Raw genomic sequence first — 17,418 nt, forward strand, 5'->3', positions numbered from 1 at the left:
TCGCGAGTCTGCCAGCCACTCACCGCTAGCAGATAGCTGCTAACCGCCTAACCGATAACATTGACAACTACCGCTGTATTATAGAATTAATGATAGCATAATTAATTAGCCCTTTTTTGTTTATTAAATATCACTTCGGACACTGTGTTGATGTTGGTGGCATCATTACAGTTGTTTGGGTTTAGTTCCCCTTTAAACTTGGGTTAGTTTTTACACACCTCGGTATGAATAAGAATTGGTTTTGTAAGGCTATGAAATGATGTCAATTTTTTTTTTTTTTGATACTTTGTTCAGCTAAAATGTTTATTTCAAAGTAGGTCATTGCGTCAATGTAATTTTGACTTGAGTCTAACAAGTGCTGTCAATTTTGGACTTTGAACATCACGAGTTTTAATTGGACTTGGATTCAAACATGAATGAAACGGCACAACTCCAATACAATACTCGTCTGTTTGGATCGGAGCCTTCGTACTGTCTGTGTCTGTTGTGCTCCATATAATTCCACTCCCTTGTTTCGTTTTGGTGGCATAACCACAGCTGGTCCCCAGCGTGAGAGATAAATCAACCAATTAGGGTGTGTTTTGTTTTTTTGCTAGAGTTAGTCCAAATGCACTCAATTGTTGTTCTTTGTTTTTATGGTAATGAAAAAAAGTCAAGTAAAATTGTGATGAATTGAGCGAGGGCTAGAGAAGCAGAATTTGCTAAATGTTCATTTTGTCCAATTTGCATGCATGGTCTGTATGTTCTTGTAAAATGTTTAGAGAAAATGTTTGAGAATCATCCGGCTGTCGTCAGCTCATCAAATGGTTAGCGTGTGTGTGTGTACGTGTGTGTGTGTGTGTATAGCTGACAAAGTGACTCCTGGGGGATGCTTATGGCCGACAGCAACATGTAATCTAACATGGAAGACATGCTTCGTAATTACCCACTCTAGGCCCTTTTGGGAGCTGTTTGAGTGACAGGCTGTCCATCTGCATACATGTTAAAGCTCATATATGCCTTGGAGTCTGTGTGTGTGCGTGTGTCGCTTAATTCCCAGCTTTTATGTACGCTATACATATTTGACAGCGCTCTTATCTAAACCTGTTTCCTCTCAACAAATCTCAAACCTTTTCTCTCATGCTCCTTTGTTAAGCTTTCCCCCCTTACATATTCCCTGTTCCCACTTTACCCGTCTCCGCTTTCTCTCTCTGATAATCTCCTTTCGTCTAATGAGAGAGGAGAGGATGACACTTATTTTCACAAGATGAATGATACCACGTTTAAGGATGAAAAGGAAACATTTAGGCCCCTAATTGCTTTTTTCTCCCCAGCAAAAGTCCAATTAACATTTAAATGTTCAATAAATGTTGTGTGTGTGTGTGTAATGAGGGACACACACACACACACACAACACAGGCGCCCGCTGGAGTGTGATAGTAGGGAAGACGCCAGTGTCACAATGAAACAATCGCACACATTTGTCAACTAAATGTGCTCCCTTTTAGTAACCCTTTAATGAAACACATGACATTAATTCCGTATCACACTCTAATTAATATAAATCTAACACATACGGTTGGGGATGGTTTTAAACTCGCCGGTGTTGGTCTTGAACAACGTCGGCAATTGGGAAAGCTGTATTGAATTTTGCATGCAAAGTTTAGCATTAGCTTCTGACAATTAAGTCAGGGTATTTGTGTTTGCCAATATACACACGCAGTTTAGTATAATGCAGAAGTGGGTAATTAATTTTCTGATGGGGCCATTTTTTAAAAATGTTATTTTATATGACTGAACTCGGTGCTTCTCAATCATTTTTTTTGTTATGCCAACCACACTCTCTGACAATGAGAACACCATTACCGTCTACTGTAGTGGATGTGCAATTACACTTTATTCTACAAAGGACAATAAATGGGTTAGGAAAACCTGGGCATAGAAATAATGCGTAATGGATATTAACTGATTTACTCCCAGCCATTTTCACAGAAGCAATCCCTCTTCACTCCCGGCTGTTTTGCTATAAAAACATGAAATCAATCAAAAGAAAGATTAAAGTCTCTCTGTTTCTATCTGTTTCAGTTTTGCAACAATTAGCATTAGAATATAGCTAAGTTTCATCATTATTCACAAATCTATTTAGAATTCTGAGTAAGTGAGTTTTTTTTTAACATGGCCGTGCTTCATTTGCTATGCTCTGCTGCCACCTGCTGGCCGTTTGTGTAATAACTACCATTTATTTAACCGCTCTTTGCCGTTGAGAGGCTGCATCAAAGACTTCTGTATGCTCTAGCATATAAAAAAACAAACCTTAAAAAAACATCTAAATACATCTTTGGGACATTTAAAATAGAACATATTCATACGTTTTTGGGAGCAAATGAGTTAACTTGTCCCTAAACCTAACCCTACAATGCTTCCAACAAGCTTTCGTGCTTTCGTATTTCGCGAACCTGTGTTTAGTAAATATTTAAGAGGCTTGTTCCTACATTGCAACCTACTGTTGGAAATGCATCATCTTTTATTCATAGATACCAAACTCAAATTAGTTCTCAACCAATTCTGAAATACGACTATAATTAAGTATGTTTCCCCCCCTAGCTCTTCTCCGGCACAAGAGCTATTACTAAATAATGAGGGCTGTATTCATTATTCATGAGCGAAGACAAACGTAGCCATAAAAGTTCTGCGCGCTGGGGCAGGTGAACATGTTGCAAAATTCCATATGGAATGTAAGAGGACGCTGAAATACGAGCATTAACCAGATTTAGCTGGATATCAATGATTCCTGACTGTTTTGTCGCTTAATAACCACAAATGGGAACATTTTCTATTCTGCCGGCGTTACGTATGCCAAAAAAAGAATGTTGCAACCAAAACCATGAAACAGCTGCCACTGGAGGTTGCAATAAAGGAAGGTCATAATAATAATAATTATTATTATTTAAGCTATATAATTACAAGACTAAAATGTTTTCTTGATGGACAACTGAGTCAAATTTGAACTTTTTCACTGACCCAAAAAAAATCGCACTGATTTCGAGTAGTGAAGTAATATTATCTCTGGCGTAAGCAAAACTTCATAAGTCTACAAAATTGCCTGTTTATTTTCTGCAAGCAAAGACATCAATTCGCCAATTCACTCCACAGTGTGAAGAATATTGCACAACTGGATTTTATTACAACAATTTGAGAGAGTTGACACTAGTCACTGATGAATTTTTAAGTAGTAACCCAATTGGCTTTTGACAGTCATCGTGGTACTATATTTGCTGTAGTGAAGGGTAAGGCATTCCATTTTGATATCCATCCATCCATCCATTTTCTTGGCCGCTTTTCCTCACAAGGGTCGCGGGGGTGCTGGAGCCTATCCCAGCTGGCTTCGGGCAGTAGGCGGGGTACACCCTGAACTGGTTGCCAGCCAATCGCAGGGCACACAGAGACGAACAACCACACTCACAATCACACCTATGGACAATTTGGAGTGTTCAATTAACCTGCCATGCATGTCTTTGGAATGTGGGAGGAAACCGGAGTACCCGGTGAAAACCCACGCAAGCACGGGGAGAACATGCAAACTCCACCCAGGTAGGCCGAAGCCCGGACTCAATCTCACGTCCTATGCACTGGGAGGCGGACGTGCTAACCAGTCACCCACGTGCTGCCCCATTTTGATATTATTACACATATTATCACCTTAGGTTCTCTCAGTCTTTTGTGTTTTTCAAATGATTGGATTCGCTCAGTTGGCATGCATTTTTCCTTTCTGCCGTAGTTTACATTAGGTTACACATTACACTGTTTACGAGGTGATGCATTTGTAGTAGAATGTGAATATCTGAACCTTTTCTGTGTTTGTTTTTGTACAATGTAGAGGTGGCATCAAAGTAGACCAATAGACCAATATAAACTCTTAAATGACTTGTAAATGTTACTGAGTTTGGCTGTTTGTAGCTACAGTGCAGTAGGACATATGCATGTAAAAAGATCTCTACATCTTCTTATATATAATGCACTTAATGTCCGTGCAAGGAGATTCATTTTGTATTCAATACATGCATATGTAGTGTACAATCAACTTTCTCTATCATGCAACCATTCAGCAATGTGGTGCTGGAAATCTGACACCAGAAAATGTTTTATCTTTTGCACATTTTTCTACTGAAGCACATTGCAATTACTCAATAATTAAGATTGCATTACATTGCATTATTCTGATGTCATGTCACACCTTGTGTATGTTTTTTTTTTTTTTTAAATATATATTTACACAACAAAAAAAATTGACCAGACATTTAGGGAAATTATGCTTGATGGCTGCATGAACATAATAGGTGAGCACAAAATGAAACCATTTGTTTTTAATCCAATGCGTTCTTGTCGTTTGTTCTTTTCCAATCTCTTAGAGCGACTGCCACGCACCGAGGACAGATCCTCTTCAAGGATGCGCTGGCCCAGCAACTCTGTGAACAGGGAGGTGAGTACACACACACACTCATGCACACGCACGTGCACACGATTCCAGGATGGTACATTTTAAAGTGGCGTGATTTGATTCGGTTCAATTCGAGTGATTAGTGTTAATACCTATTATTTTCATTCTGTTGACTAATTAAAAAACAAAGCTTACTTGCTCTCATTTTATGCTAAAATAAAACAAAAGCATTCATACAGATTTTTTTTACATAGGTAAAATTCTTCAAGGGAATCCGTCTCAAAAGCTCAAGTCCGTGTAAACAATGTTTAAATAATGAGTGCATTTTCTTTCACTGTCATCCTTGAGTCTTGTGCGAACGGGTCTCCCGGCCATATGATTTCTCTCTTGAGCGCATATTGTTAAAGGGTATAAGGATTCCACTTATTCATTCCGGTGGCACAAACATCACAGCTGAAGCTCAAGATACTTAGAGGCCCTATATTTCCAGCTTAATTTCAGCTTATGCTCAAGTCAGCTTTTTTTTTTTTTAACCCGCTCTCTTGTTCTCTCTTGCTGTCAGATTTATACTTTATGGCAGACACTGCTTATATCCACTTTCTGTGACAGCCTTAAGTAGCAATTGACAGACAGCGCAGTCCAATTTCCGCATGCTGAGTGAGTATAATCGCTTGTTTACAGGAATGAACCCCTTGCTTACTCACAGACTCCTCCTCAAATAATTTCAGAGGTGTAGACATTTTACTCTTAATGCCTTTTTGTGAGCAGGTTGTGGAGGTAAATGAAAGAATATTGTATACGGTAGTGTCTAAATGACATACTGAAACACTTCATCTCATGTGTGTTAACTCCTTGCCCAATAAATCAAACCCCTCACCAACCTCTACTCACAAATTGTTTTATAACCCCATAAAAATAGCAACATTTTGAGTCTTTCCAAAAATGTCTGGAAAAATCTATCGCAAAAGTCAAATCTGTTTTAGACTTCAAAACAGTATCATATTTGATGGCAGGTTTTAACAGTAAAAACTGCCTTGAGATGAGTGGCTCGGCTTGTTTTTTGATATATGAGCCATCGTTCGTCCATTTTTTTTTTTTGCTTTGGTTTGCGAGCAAAATCTTGACATACGAGCGCTGAATGCTGTCATTGAACTCAGCTCACTTCACACAAAGTGGCACATCTAAAATCTTAAATGGAAAAAAACTTCCATTTGAAAGTACTGACCTATTTCGCTTAATACAGTAAATATTACCCGTTGAAAATATTTACCTGTGATATATACCTAAAAAATTATAACCTTATCCTCATCACAATACCTGCCAAAATTAATTAATTAATTAATTAATTAATTAATTAATTAATTACCAACAGTATATTTAACAGTATATTTTTTTAATAATTAAATTATTAAAAAATTATTCCCAAAAATGTTGATTATTTTTTAAATTTATTTATTATTATTATTATTTATTTTTACCAAGCCTAGCTTCCATTGAAGAGTACCAGTTAGAGCAAAGAGAAAAGATGTCATGATGAACAAAGAACTAGTTTAACACTTTTATGGCAGTTGAGAATGCTAAAATGTTACTTGAAGCATGACCTGTAGTGTGTGTTTTTTATGGCGACAGGTTGGATTTACATAGTTTCCTATTGATAAAATGAGTTTTGAATGAATTGGAAGTCAACTAAGATCACAGCAGTGGATTGCATCTGACTTTGGAAGTTACTCTGTATCTGAAGCCAACATACATCACTTTAGTGCCAAGGCCCGCAGCATCCAACTAATGAAAAGCAGAGTGGACAGGCTACAAAGATTTAAACCTCAAGGTCTGTAAATGTCCTAAGTGCCAGCAGAGCAACAAGCAGTGATGTATACAGGGTGATCTGTAGTAAACAAATCCAAGTGTGACACTGGTAAAAGGGTGGATGGGGGGCATGAAGGAAGGATGCGGAGCTGGAAACGACAGCTAACTGTTATGAAAGTATACATGCACACAAATGGGAGAGGGTGCTATCAATTTCGTGATGGCCTCTCACTTCTGACAAGATCATATTTTCAACCACTTCGACAGTAGGTTATCCTGACACTGTGAGCTGCTCAGAGCCAAAAGTTACTTGAAATATCAAGATTAGCATTCAAAGTGGATTAATAATTAAAAAAAAAAAATTACAAGGCCAGCCCGACCCTCTTCATACGCTTAAGACTGACGCTTTGAAGAGCCGCAGAAATGAAAGCTATCTAAAGCAGGGTTATGATCCGGAGGAAGGAGGAAGAAAAGTGGAAAGAAAAGTTGCAGGGAGAGACGCAGACAGCCGAGCCTGCCGTGAGAGGTGATTAGCCAGGGTGACGAGTTAAAGAACACATGTTCAGATTAGTCAGGTGAAAAGTTGTCGAGAAAGCAAAGAGGTATGAGTTCCAAAACATTACGGACATATAGAGCAGTGTTGTGTGAAATGTCTGTGTGAAAAAAATGCTGTTTATGCCTGTTTTCAGACACCATAGACAGAAACATCTCTACATTGTATGTTGTCTTAAAAAAAGGAGAAAAAAGGATTTCTTGACAGCAGCCAACAACAACTACTTTAAAGTTCAAACTATAAACAGTGAGCTTATTCCTATCTTTCTCCCTTGTTGCTTAATCCTCCTGTTAGGTAATTGGTTTCTCAGGAATAGCACTAATGTTCCCAGGTCAATTTGACCCAGGCTATACGTGATGATTAAAACGCAACATTATTAACCACTTTCATTACAAATACAAGTAGTTCAAATGAACCATTTTTAACAAGTTTCATCATAAAATACGACTATTTGTAGCTTTTGTAGTTCTTTAACTTTGAAGTGAGTCAATTTGACTTTGACCCGGACTATGTTTGATGTTCCAAAAGTGCCCTGATAATGAATTATAGCTCTTGATGAATAGTTTTCAGGGAAAATTTGTCGAAATGAACCTTTTTAATTGTCTGTTGATAAAGTTTCACTGCAAAACAAAAAACACATACAAAAAAAACTAACTCATTTTAAATTTGGTCAATGTTTATTCTTGTTGGCGGGGGGCATGGAGGACTGTGGTGTAGTCTGAAGGCTGGAGTGGTTGTGCCTGTCGAGCGAGCAGGCCGTCCATCAGCTCCACCTCCTGACAGCCTGGCCCTGCAGTCCCGGCGTTGTGCCCAGTGTCGTTGGGTCCTCATTTCCAGTAGGGAAATAAATCTGCTCTTTATGAGCCCCGGACCAGTGCACTGCAACCCAGATGGATTATCACGGGGACTTATAACTCATAGAGGTCACTGCTCCCAGGGGGACGCTTGATCACGGTGCAAAAGAGAAGTGATGGAGGGCCTCGTCTCTCACGCCACCTCACTCATACCCGCCCTGCATGTTCACCTTCAGCAAAGCTGAAGTGATCCTTGTTCGTTATTTGTGACTGAAATCCCTCAAAATGATTTTGCAAACTTTCTGATCAAGACCAAATTACAAATTTTCTGCCTCCTGAAAACTTAAATGTATTGCCAACATGTCATCAGATCTTTATTTCCACCTGCACTTAAAAGTCCTTCTGGAGAAAATTAGGATAGAACTGGAAAATATTAGCATCTTCCCGTTCCTTCTCCACCTCCACTCACCTATATGATTACTGTAATGATGCCAATTGAAATCCACACAGAGGCCCTGCTTTTCTCAGAGTGTGGGGTCGAGTGGTTGCAATTCAAACCTGCAGCATCATCTCATCTCAGTAATTCATTGAAGCTAAAACAACAGCATCCTGAGTCCCGGGGAGAGCATAATTGCGACCGCCAGTTAGCGCGACTTCAAATGTGGTTCGCCTTGTCGAGGATGTGAGTCAGACGAAGTTAAGGAATGGAGGGGGTGGGACGAGCAGGGCGGATGGCATTTACGGAGTGGCGAGAAAAAGCCAAGAGAGGGGAGATTAGAGTGAGGATCGGACTGAGAGTGGATTTAGGACACAAGTCACCCATTTGTGCACAGATGTCTAAGTCTGCCAAAGCTTTTGCTCGGTATCATCATTCAACCCCAAAAATACTCATCAGCACTACTACGCTTTTTATTCTGATGCAACATTTTTTTCTTTTTTTCCCTGTTTATGTGTGCTTGTGAAAATCAGCACACACAAAAATGCAGTAAGGGTTGAGCAAGTGCCGCTGTGTGTGCATGCTCGATTATAAACCCTGGCTAGGAAGATACAGGCATTAGCAGAGATGAGCTGCTAATAGAGGAGGCAGTAATTGAAGTCTTTAAGGAAGTGAGAGGGGATTAATCCCAGTGAAATGAGCACCACTGTCTGGTCCGGAAGAGCTGAGGGTGAAGCGGCTCTGCGTGATATAGGACAGCCAGAGAGAGCTTGATGAAGCATGGAGAAAGAAAACAGTAAATGAGTCCATTTTTTTTTCAAGAGAGGAAGGATTATCCACTCCCAAAAAAAGAAAAGAAAAACTTCTGGGCTTTTCCGCAGCCAATTGGACTTCAGTAGCAAGACCAAAGGCAATTTGGAAGGGTTGTTAAAGAGAGCAGAGTATCAACCAAGCGTGTGCTTGACAGGACTTTCAGTGGATGGATTAGTAACTAGGAATCTCTCTTTGCCTGCTTTTTTAAACTGTTTACACAACTATTTATTCCCTTCTTATAACAGTTTAGGTTGGATGTAAACAAGGAGCACAAAGAATGCACGGATTGCATGTTTTAGGAATCCTACGTAGCTGCTTTGAGTGGGTTTAGAATTAGGAGACGTAGCAGGATTAGATGCGGAGAACAAGTAGCGCCCGGGGAGGCCTTTGATCTGCTTTTAATGGGCTTCTATGTAGAAAGTGTGCCGTCACCGTGAAGCTGAGCAGCAACAAACGCCAGAGCAGCACCTCCTTAACTTCCCTGCATCAAACGTTAGCAACACGGGGCGTTTGTGAACATCCTTTTCTAATTGGCATGAACAAAAATGAGGCCTAAACCAAAGTTAAGGCCTCACATCGATGTGGGCTCAGGCAAAGTGTATTGCTCACAATTCATTGCGGACTTGACCAAATTAGCGGGAACATGGCGGCATTCGATGGTCATTCCTGTGCCTTTTCCGAAAAATAAAATACTTTTGACTGTAAGCATGAAAGTAGTATTCGTTTGCAGTTTCAGTTGCCGACTTTGTGCAATTGCGCCGCAGGTCGTGCGGCCGTGGCTCAGGGTGTAGCGACGATCGTTCAGTAACCGAAGGTCAGCTGTTCGATCCCCACTCTCCCTATGACGTTGTGTCCTTGGGCAAGGCACTTCACACACATTGCCTCCAGTGCTACTCACATGTTCCTGTATGGAAGGTGCGAATATTTGGTGGTGGTTGGGGGGGCCGTAGGCGCACACTGGCAGCCACGCTTCCGTCAGCCTGCCCCAGGGCAGCTGTGGCTACTTAAGTAGCTTACCGCCACCACAGTGTGAATGTGTGAGCGCACAAATAATGCAACCACTGTGGAGCATCTTTGAGTATGCATTATTATTATTATTAATCGAACATAGTGGCCCAAGTCGATGACGTCACACGCACTGTCCCAATTCGACAATTTTCTCACGCTTGTTACCTGCGCTCTCAAACACTTTGTGCACCTCTATTAACTCATTAACTCCCAGCCATTTTCGCTGAAACAACCCCCCTTCGCTCCTGGCTGTTTTACCGTATTTTGTTGCAACATGGCCCTGGTTGATCTCTTATACACTGCTGCCACCTGCCGGCCGTTTTTTGTAATAAACTACCATTGTTTTACGCGACTTCTTCAGGTCAGAGGCCGCACCAAAGCCTTCTGTATGCTCTAGCATAAAAAATGTATAAATATGTTTTTGGGACCATGCCGATATTTAAAATATAAAATGTGTATACGTTTTTGGGAGCAAATGTGTTAAGTAAACACTTCATTGAAGAGCGTAGGGTGCAGTGTGAGCATTGAGACAGGGCCTATCAGTACTTGCTGAGTAATTACGGCACAATGTTTGTCTCAGTCATTTTGGATTCAGTCGATTATGACCAGTTATGAATCACTGTGTCACGGACTCACGTAAAATAGTTACTTAACTTTAGATCCCTCAATTGTGTCTCTGCATGTGTTTTATCAGATGGGTAAAATAATCTTGGATTGAAAATATATGGGCAGATTATCCTTCTCTTCAGTCTTGAGAAGGATGGATTTATACCAGAGCAGAGCAAAGAAGCTCAACTGGTTTCAAACGTGGCATTGTTCAACAAGGTCAAAGGCACTGTCACACTTAAAAGTTCATCAAGCCCTTCATTTCAAGTATATACTGTATACAGATCTGTTATTTGCACAAAACACAATAGTGTTATGTGTGATGAATCGCCATACAGAAAGTGTCCAGTAAAAAGATTGCCGACACTCTGAAACTGAGCTGCAGCCACAGTGGCCCGGACCATAAAACAGTTTCACACAATGGCTTCCACTCAGACCAGACAGTGAAGTTGCTCAGAGTTCTATCCAGTAGTTGTCTTTGTAAAATAAAGGTGTGAATAATGCAAGGAGGTGAGGGGGTCAGCCTGATGCTCAGACCATACACCGCACACCTCAACTGAACTGCATCGCTGCTGAAGAAACCCTCTTCTAAAGATAAAGCATACAGTTTCCTCAAGACGGGCAGACTAAAGACAGGGTTTACTTGAACCATGTCCTGCGGTCTGATGAGACCAAGATACACTTACTTGGTTCAAGGTGTGTGTGGCGGTAAGCAAGTGAGGAGCATGTGTGTCTTGCCCACAGTCAAGCATGTTGATGAGAGTGTCATGGTTGGAGTTCATTGAGAGAGTTTTGACTATGTTTATATGCAGTCAATATTTGGGTTAAAATTCCGGATGCTTGCCCTACTAAAAGTCTGGTTATACATAATTGAATGCCCATACATGTAACGACATTAAGTAGCACAAGTCAACGATTCTTCGGGCTTGGAAATTGCAAAGTAAAGAAAATAATTATGAATTTTTTATTACCCGGTCAAAAATCCATCCTGAATTCTAAACTACACTACCTTTTCCGTCCTATCATTTATAACGGCTTCATCTTTGAAGCGCAAATGATGCATATTTGCGCTGTAACTTCAAGACATCGCAAAGTGGCAGCTATATATTTAAAGTTGTTTTTAAATAATCATATTTAACTCATTAAGTCTGAATACTTATAGCAGAGTGATGCTGTAGCGTGTTAGCTCGGCCCGGGCCACGGGTTGCAGCATTACAGCACGCAGAGGCCTCGAGGGAGGACGGCAGTTAATTGGCAGTGAACCGTTAATCATGGCCGCCCGGCCCTTCGTGACTGAAAGGAATTTAACATTAGCGGCCAGGAGGCCACAGCTGCGGCCGGCCAGGACACCACCAAAGTTTGTTCTGCCACCACATGATTGACGACGAGGCCCACAAAAATGTATGCACTTAGTGACTGCTTGTACACACAGAGTAGGTTTGCCTGTCTGCAGCACGAAGACAGCATGGACCGATGTTGAGCAACTTGAAGTAGGGGTGTAACAAAATATTAAATACATATATCATAAATATGGTACATTTATTGTATCCCGCTGTGGGAAACCTGGGGATACTATAGTTCATAGTTGTCATCTGTCTGGCTTTTTACGTGCATCGCAGTTTGATTTGGATCAAGTTCAAATTTTGTTACAGTGCTTGAACAGAACATCTTTCTTCAGTTTGGATAAAGTTATGCCATTTCTTCTCACTAACATTGGCCCAAAATGAAAGGAAATCTGTTTTGCTAAACAACTTACATACTGAATGCAGTATGATACATTAGAAATGTCATGCGGTCTGATGAGACCAAATAGAATAATTTGTGATAGACAAGGCAAACCTGCAAACATTTTCAACTTTTTTTTCACCTTGACCGTAGTCAGTAAATGGATTAGTATCTCACCAACAACAGCAAAATTCAAAATATAGCCATCCAATTCCAAAGTCCAAGTCTTTACGAATAATCTGCTTCCTTCCCAGTGGATGGACTCCATACATTTAATCTATAGACAACCTATCAGTAGTTCTGTAACTAGAATGATTATCAGCATCATTCATATTGATAACATGTGGACAGTCCTAACAGCAACAATGTATAAGCCTAAAGTCTTGGGCAACAATGTTAACAGTTTAAAGGAAGAAATGTACGATTTGCCCAGGAATGACATGTTTATTTGTGATGTTTGGCTTCTGATACTGACTCCGTTTCTGTCTGTTTCAGCTCCAACAGAGTCCCCACTCAGACCAAGTCTACGTGAGTCTGCATTTCAGCGCATGTTTTCGCTTTTCTTTAAAGTGGCAAACTTTCAGAGAAGTGCAAATAGTGTCTAACGTTAAGCGAATGTTATGTGTATGCATGTGTAGTGGAGGTCCACGCAAACTATGCTGTGCTGCGTGACGACTTTGATTCAAACCTGCAAGGGGAGCTGGACCCAAGCATTTGGTATGTAGATGGTCCTCTTGCAATCCTCAAATTCATGCACTTTTGCACTCATACTTGTCTTTGTTACGGTTCTTGTGCAGGTCTGAGTGCACAAACTGTGAGCTGGGTGAGCAGTGTGGGGTTCTGATGCATGGCAGAGCCGTCACTTTCTGTGAGCCCCTTGGAGAGCGTGAGTTGGTAAGTGATATGTGAACACTCCTGGACAGTTTTGTATCCACTTTTTTTCTTTTCTTTTTTTTTTACATTTTGGCTCCAGCCTTCCTGTGTAGAGTTTGAATGTTCTCCCCATGATTAAGTGGGTTGCCCCCAATTCTATGGGTACCTACCACATTCTGAAAACATGCGTTAGGTTCATTGACGTCTATTAATTGTCCATTGTTGTGAATGGTTGCTTGTTTGAGTGCCCTTTGACCCCGTCCCTCGCCCAAAGTCAGCTGGGATAGGCTCCAGATCACCCACAAATCTAATAAGGACAAGTGCTATAGAATGGATGAACAGATGTTTTGGTAGTTTAAATGGAAAAAAAAGAATATAGAGATTAATAGTGTTCAGTTGACAGTGATGCTATAATTCCCTAAACCACTGTCTCTCTATGCCCTACAGACAACTATCCCTCTCAACACCAGCACAGCATCTGTCCTTCAGTTTGCCCTGGGTGAGTATTAAATGCAATCAGGGGGTTCCGCCAAGGATATGGGGCCTGTAAATGACAATGTTTTTTTCCGGATTGGCTCTGTTTTTGAGTTATTCCATATTTATAACATATGCATTATATGTAGTAGTAACAACAACAACAACAATAATAATAATAATAATAATAATAATAATAATAATAATGGTAATGGTAATAATAATAATTGGATCGAGATTTATATATATATATTAATTATTCCATATTTATTACATAGGTTTTATATCATATGTAATATACAATACAAATATGTTATAACATATTTAAAACACATAGAAATATGTTAGGAATATGGAATAACTCATGAACTAGAGCCACTTCTCAGGAGCCCAAAATTACCCAGAAACCTAAGAAAATAAATAATTAAAATAAAATAAATAAATACATAAATAAATATAAATTTAAAAAAAAATGATCATCACTTTTCTGCATATTACTGCACCCCTGCATGCAAATTCAACAAAGATACTACCCGACTAATGGAAAGCGTGTGCGCAAATCCTTTTAACATTGTCCAAACACCGAAGACACTGCGTGCATCAGTCTTATATAGTCTGGAACAATAAGTGCCTGTGTAGCTCCAGGAAATAGACATCTTTTTGCGCTCACCTGTCACTCCGCCAGCTTGTACACATTTCTGCTCATCTCACGCTCTCTCTGGTCCACATCGCTTATTAATCTTTTACACGAGGCACCCAGTAGGCCATGGTAGAGTTTTTAGAGATGTTCTATTTTTCATGACCATTATATGCATCCGGAGGTTCTCGTGGGGAGGCGCTACTGAACACACCATTCCCATTCTCCTCTTCCTCTTTCTCGTATTGTCTTATTTACTAATGTTTTGTCATACATGAGAATTTATACAGTCAAAGCTGTGCAGTTAAGTGATGGCTGATTCATGCTTGGCTGTATCCGAGCGAGGAGGGAGCAGTGCAGTACCGATACAAATTGACAAAACATGTACGCTGCACCATCGGGAGTAAACAGTTGGGGATGCAGGCACTGGCATGCTCCATTAACGACCTTTGAACCCACAGTATCCCAAAGCATCCATGCAAACACATTACAAAGGCACAGTGGTCTCACATAAAGCTTTGGAAGATGGAAAGCCATTTAAGTGGGCGGCCCAAAAATACTTCTATATTTTTTCTTTCTGAAGAATTTTGATAAATCCCAAATAATCCTTATTTGTTTTTCAAAAACGTTCAGACAAGAATTGTTTGAAACATTTCATTTCACCACACCGCGATCCAATCCTTCAACACCATTCTCATGTTACTTATTTACATAACGACATCATTCAACATTATTTCCCACATGGCCAAATGTGGAAACTATCAAAGGAATTCAAAGGCACCAAGTTGTGTCTTTGCGCATTCTTGGAAAATGATCATTTCCAAGCTAATGTGGTTCATCTGATGTCAAAATACATTGAGACAGAATGGTCACTATTTGTTGTTTGCTTTCCCCAGGTTCAGGCTCCTGTCGTTTCAGTTACTCAGACCCCAGCATCATCGTATCATACAGCCTCAATGGAAATGCCAACAACTCTGACTGGATCACGCTGGAGAAGATCAGGTCTCTCTCAGTCCCTTCCCTGTTCTAAAAATCCCTCTCCAACAGTTCTGTAAACTGAGTTTGCAAATATAGCCACCACTCACAAAAGTATCCAAATCTCTTTGTGCTTCCAGAGCTCCTACCAACAGCAGCACCTTTGTCCACCTTCTTCCAATGCCACTGAGGTCCAGAGCCGAGAATGTTCACCTCCGCTGGTCTCAGGAAGCACCTCAAGGCCCGGAAGGCTACGAGTCCTGCTGGGGAGTGGACAATGTGCTGCTGCTTAATGCTGCTCATAAAGCTCCACTGATGGAGGACAACCTGGACCCTCTGGACACTGCCAATTGGCTGTTTTTCCCCGGTGCTACAGTCAAGGTATGTTTACATTCGGGATGCTTGACACCACTTTTTTTTTTCCCAGACAGAGACCAGTATGAGTACTCAACCAGGGTTTCTGCGAGTCATTAACTCATTCACTGCCATTGACGGATATAGACGTAAAAAAAATCATTTTAACTATTTCTATTAGTTTAACATTTTTTCCCACTTTTGTTAACAAGAGAATGAAAACCTTGAATTTTTTGTGAGATTTGTGATTAATCGTGAAGTCATGCGATTAATTACAATTAAAAAATCTAATCGCCTGACTCCCCTAATTTTTAATAATCTTTTCTTTTTATTCTAATCGCATCAGGCGATTAAACATTTTTTATTGTAATTAATTGCATGACTTCAATAATTAACTCACAATTAATCAAAAAATGTATATATGTTCTAAATGTACAATAAACATTTTTCTAGGTTTTCATACTCTTGTTTAAAAAAAGTGGAAAAAATGTTAGACTAATAGAAATGGTTCAAATGAATTTTTGACATCGATAGCCGTCAATGGCAGTGAATTAGTTAATAACCATTAAGTCATTTAATGGATTTTGATCAAAATGAAGCCCTTAAATTGCATCAAAAAGCATTAAATATGATGTTCAGAGGCATTAAAAATGTAAGTGCAATTTATGTAAAAACGTTGTTAGTGCTATACTTTGCTTACAATGTTGTGCAAAAGAGTCAGTTTAACACAATTTACCAATAATAAATGTGATAATTGCTCTGAATTTGAAAAGAAAAATGTACTGTTCCTTTCACCAACGTCCAACATGAAACACTAATGTCGCCTAGTAGCAGAAAATTAACTCAACACAAATCTATAAATCAATGTTTGACACTCTTTTTAACTTCAAATAACTTCAAATAATTGATTACTATAAAATTACTGGGGGCATTGTGAGTACCAATACTTTGAAATAAGGCCATTTACCGTCCAGATACTAATATCTGGTATTGGTACTCCCCCATTCCTAGTTTACATGAATTAAGGCTCTGTATTACCTTCTCGTATATGATCATTTAACAAAATGCACTGTTTTCCAGCATGCTTGCCAGTCAGAAGGCAACTCTCTGTATTTCCATGGCGGTGAGGCAGTCGGACACAACTTCGCCTCTAGCAGAGACATCGACCTACACCGTGAGGAGGGAAGAAGCTATTGGGAGGAGGACTTTGAGAGCCCACCCTCAAAGTAAGTCAAGAAGACAATGGCCATACGCAACCCCCACTCTCAGCTGATGGACATTGTGCAGTGTCCCAGAAAAAGTGACATCATTCCGTAGTCTATGGAAACCCAGATAGATTCCTCATGCAACTTTTTGGCGTGTAGTTAGGAAAAGCTTGTAAATGACGCCCTATAAGCTGCAATTAGAAGTTAAGGAATTTAAAAAGTACACCCCCCCCAGAAATTAGGTCACATTTATATTTCAAATGATGACAATTTTGTTGGAACGCCCTGTAAATTATTAGAAAACGCAAGTGACTTCATTAGTTGCGTTGATTGCTATGCATTTTATTTTTTTGTAGTGTTTTATGTTCTTCACATTTTATTAATTCAAACCACTACGGTACTGAACTTGAATATACTGTATGACAACAATTGATAGCACAACGAAAGAGCCAACAAATTGTTCTGAATAGTTACTTTGGTTTTCTTTAACTTTTGGGACCTGAACTGAATCAAACTGAAATCCCAATACAGCTTGTGGGCAGAGTCAAATGGCAAATTCTGTATTAATAAAAAGGCACTAAAGTAGCTGATGTAATTCTTCAAAGCATGCGTATGACAACCACAATGGTAAGATATTTTTACACCACTAAACCACCTAAGAGCTTTAAAAGTAATCTCAAGGACCTGAGGAGCACTGCAGGAGGATCATTTTTGCCCTCCTGGTTTTATTCTAGCTGGGAAC

The 17,418-nt window shown here is 39.9% G+C and overlaps 1 protein-coding gene across 7 annotated transcripts in view; it reads left to right on the top strand.

The window, feature by feature from the left end:
* reln (reelin) overlaps positions 1–17,418 on the top strand; it is a 143,381-nt gene that overhangs the window by 87,244 nt on the left and 38,719 nt on the right. For all 7 annotated transcript variants that reach the window (XM_077568015.1, XM_077568017.1, XM_077568016.1 and 4 more), the window contains 8 exons: positions 4,389–4,459; positions 12,654–12,686; positions 12,797–12,875; positions 12,956–13,052; positions 13,479–13,530; positions 15,039–15,144; positions 15,258–15,498; positions 16,552–16,697. In XM_077568015.1, the coding sequence (XP_077424141.1) occupies positions 4,389–4,459; positions 12,654–12,686; positions 12,797–12,875; positions 12,956–13,052; positions 13,479–13,530; positions 15,039–15,144; positions 15,258–15,498; positions 16,552–16,697 (825 nt within the window). The remainder of the gene's footprint in view (positions 1–4,388; positions 4,460–12,653; positions 12,687–12,796; positions 12,876–12,955; positions 13,053–13,478; positions 13,531–15,038; positions 15,145–15,257; positions 15,499–16,551; positions 16,698–17,418) is intronic.

The sequence above is a fragment of the Vanacampus margaritifer genome, chromosome 6 (assembly GCF_051991255.1).
Source record: "Vanacampus margaritifer isolate UIUO_Vmar chromosome 6, RoL_Vmar_1.0, whole genome shotgun sequence".
NCBI lineage: Eukaryota > Metazoa > Chordata > Actinopteri > Syngnathiformes > Syngnathidae > Vanacampus > Vanacampus margaritifer.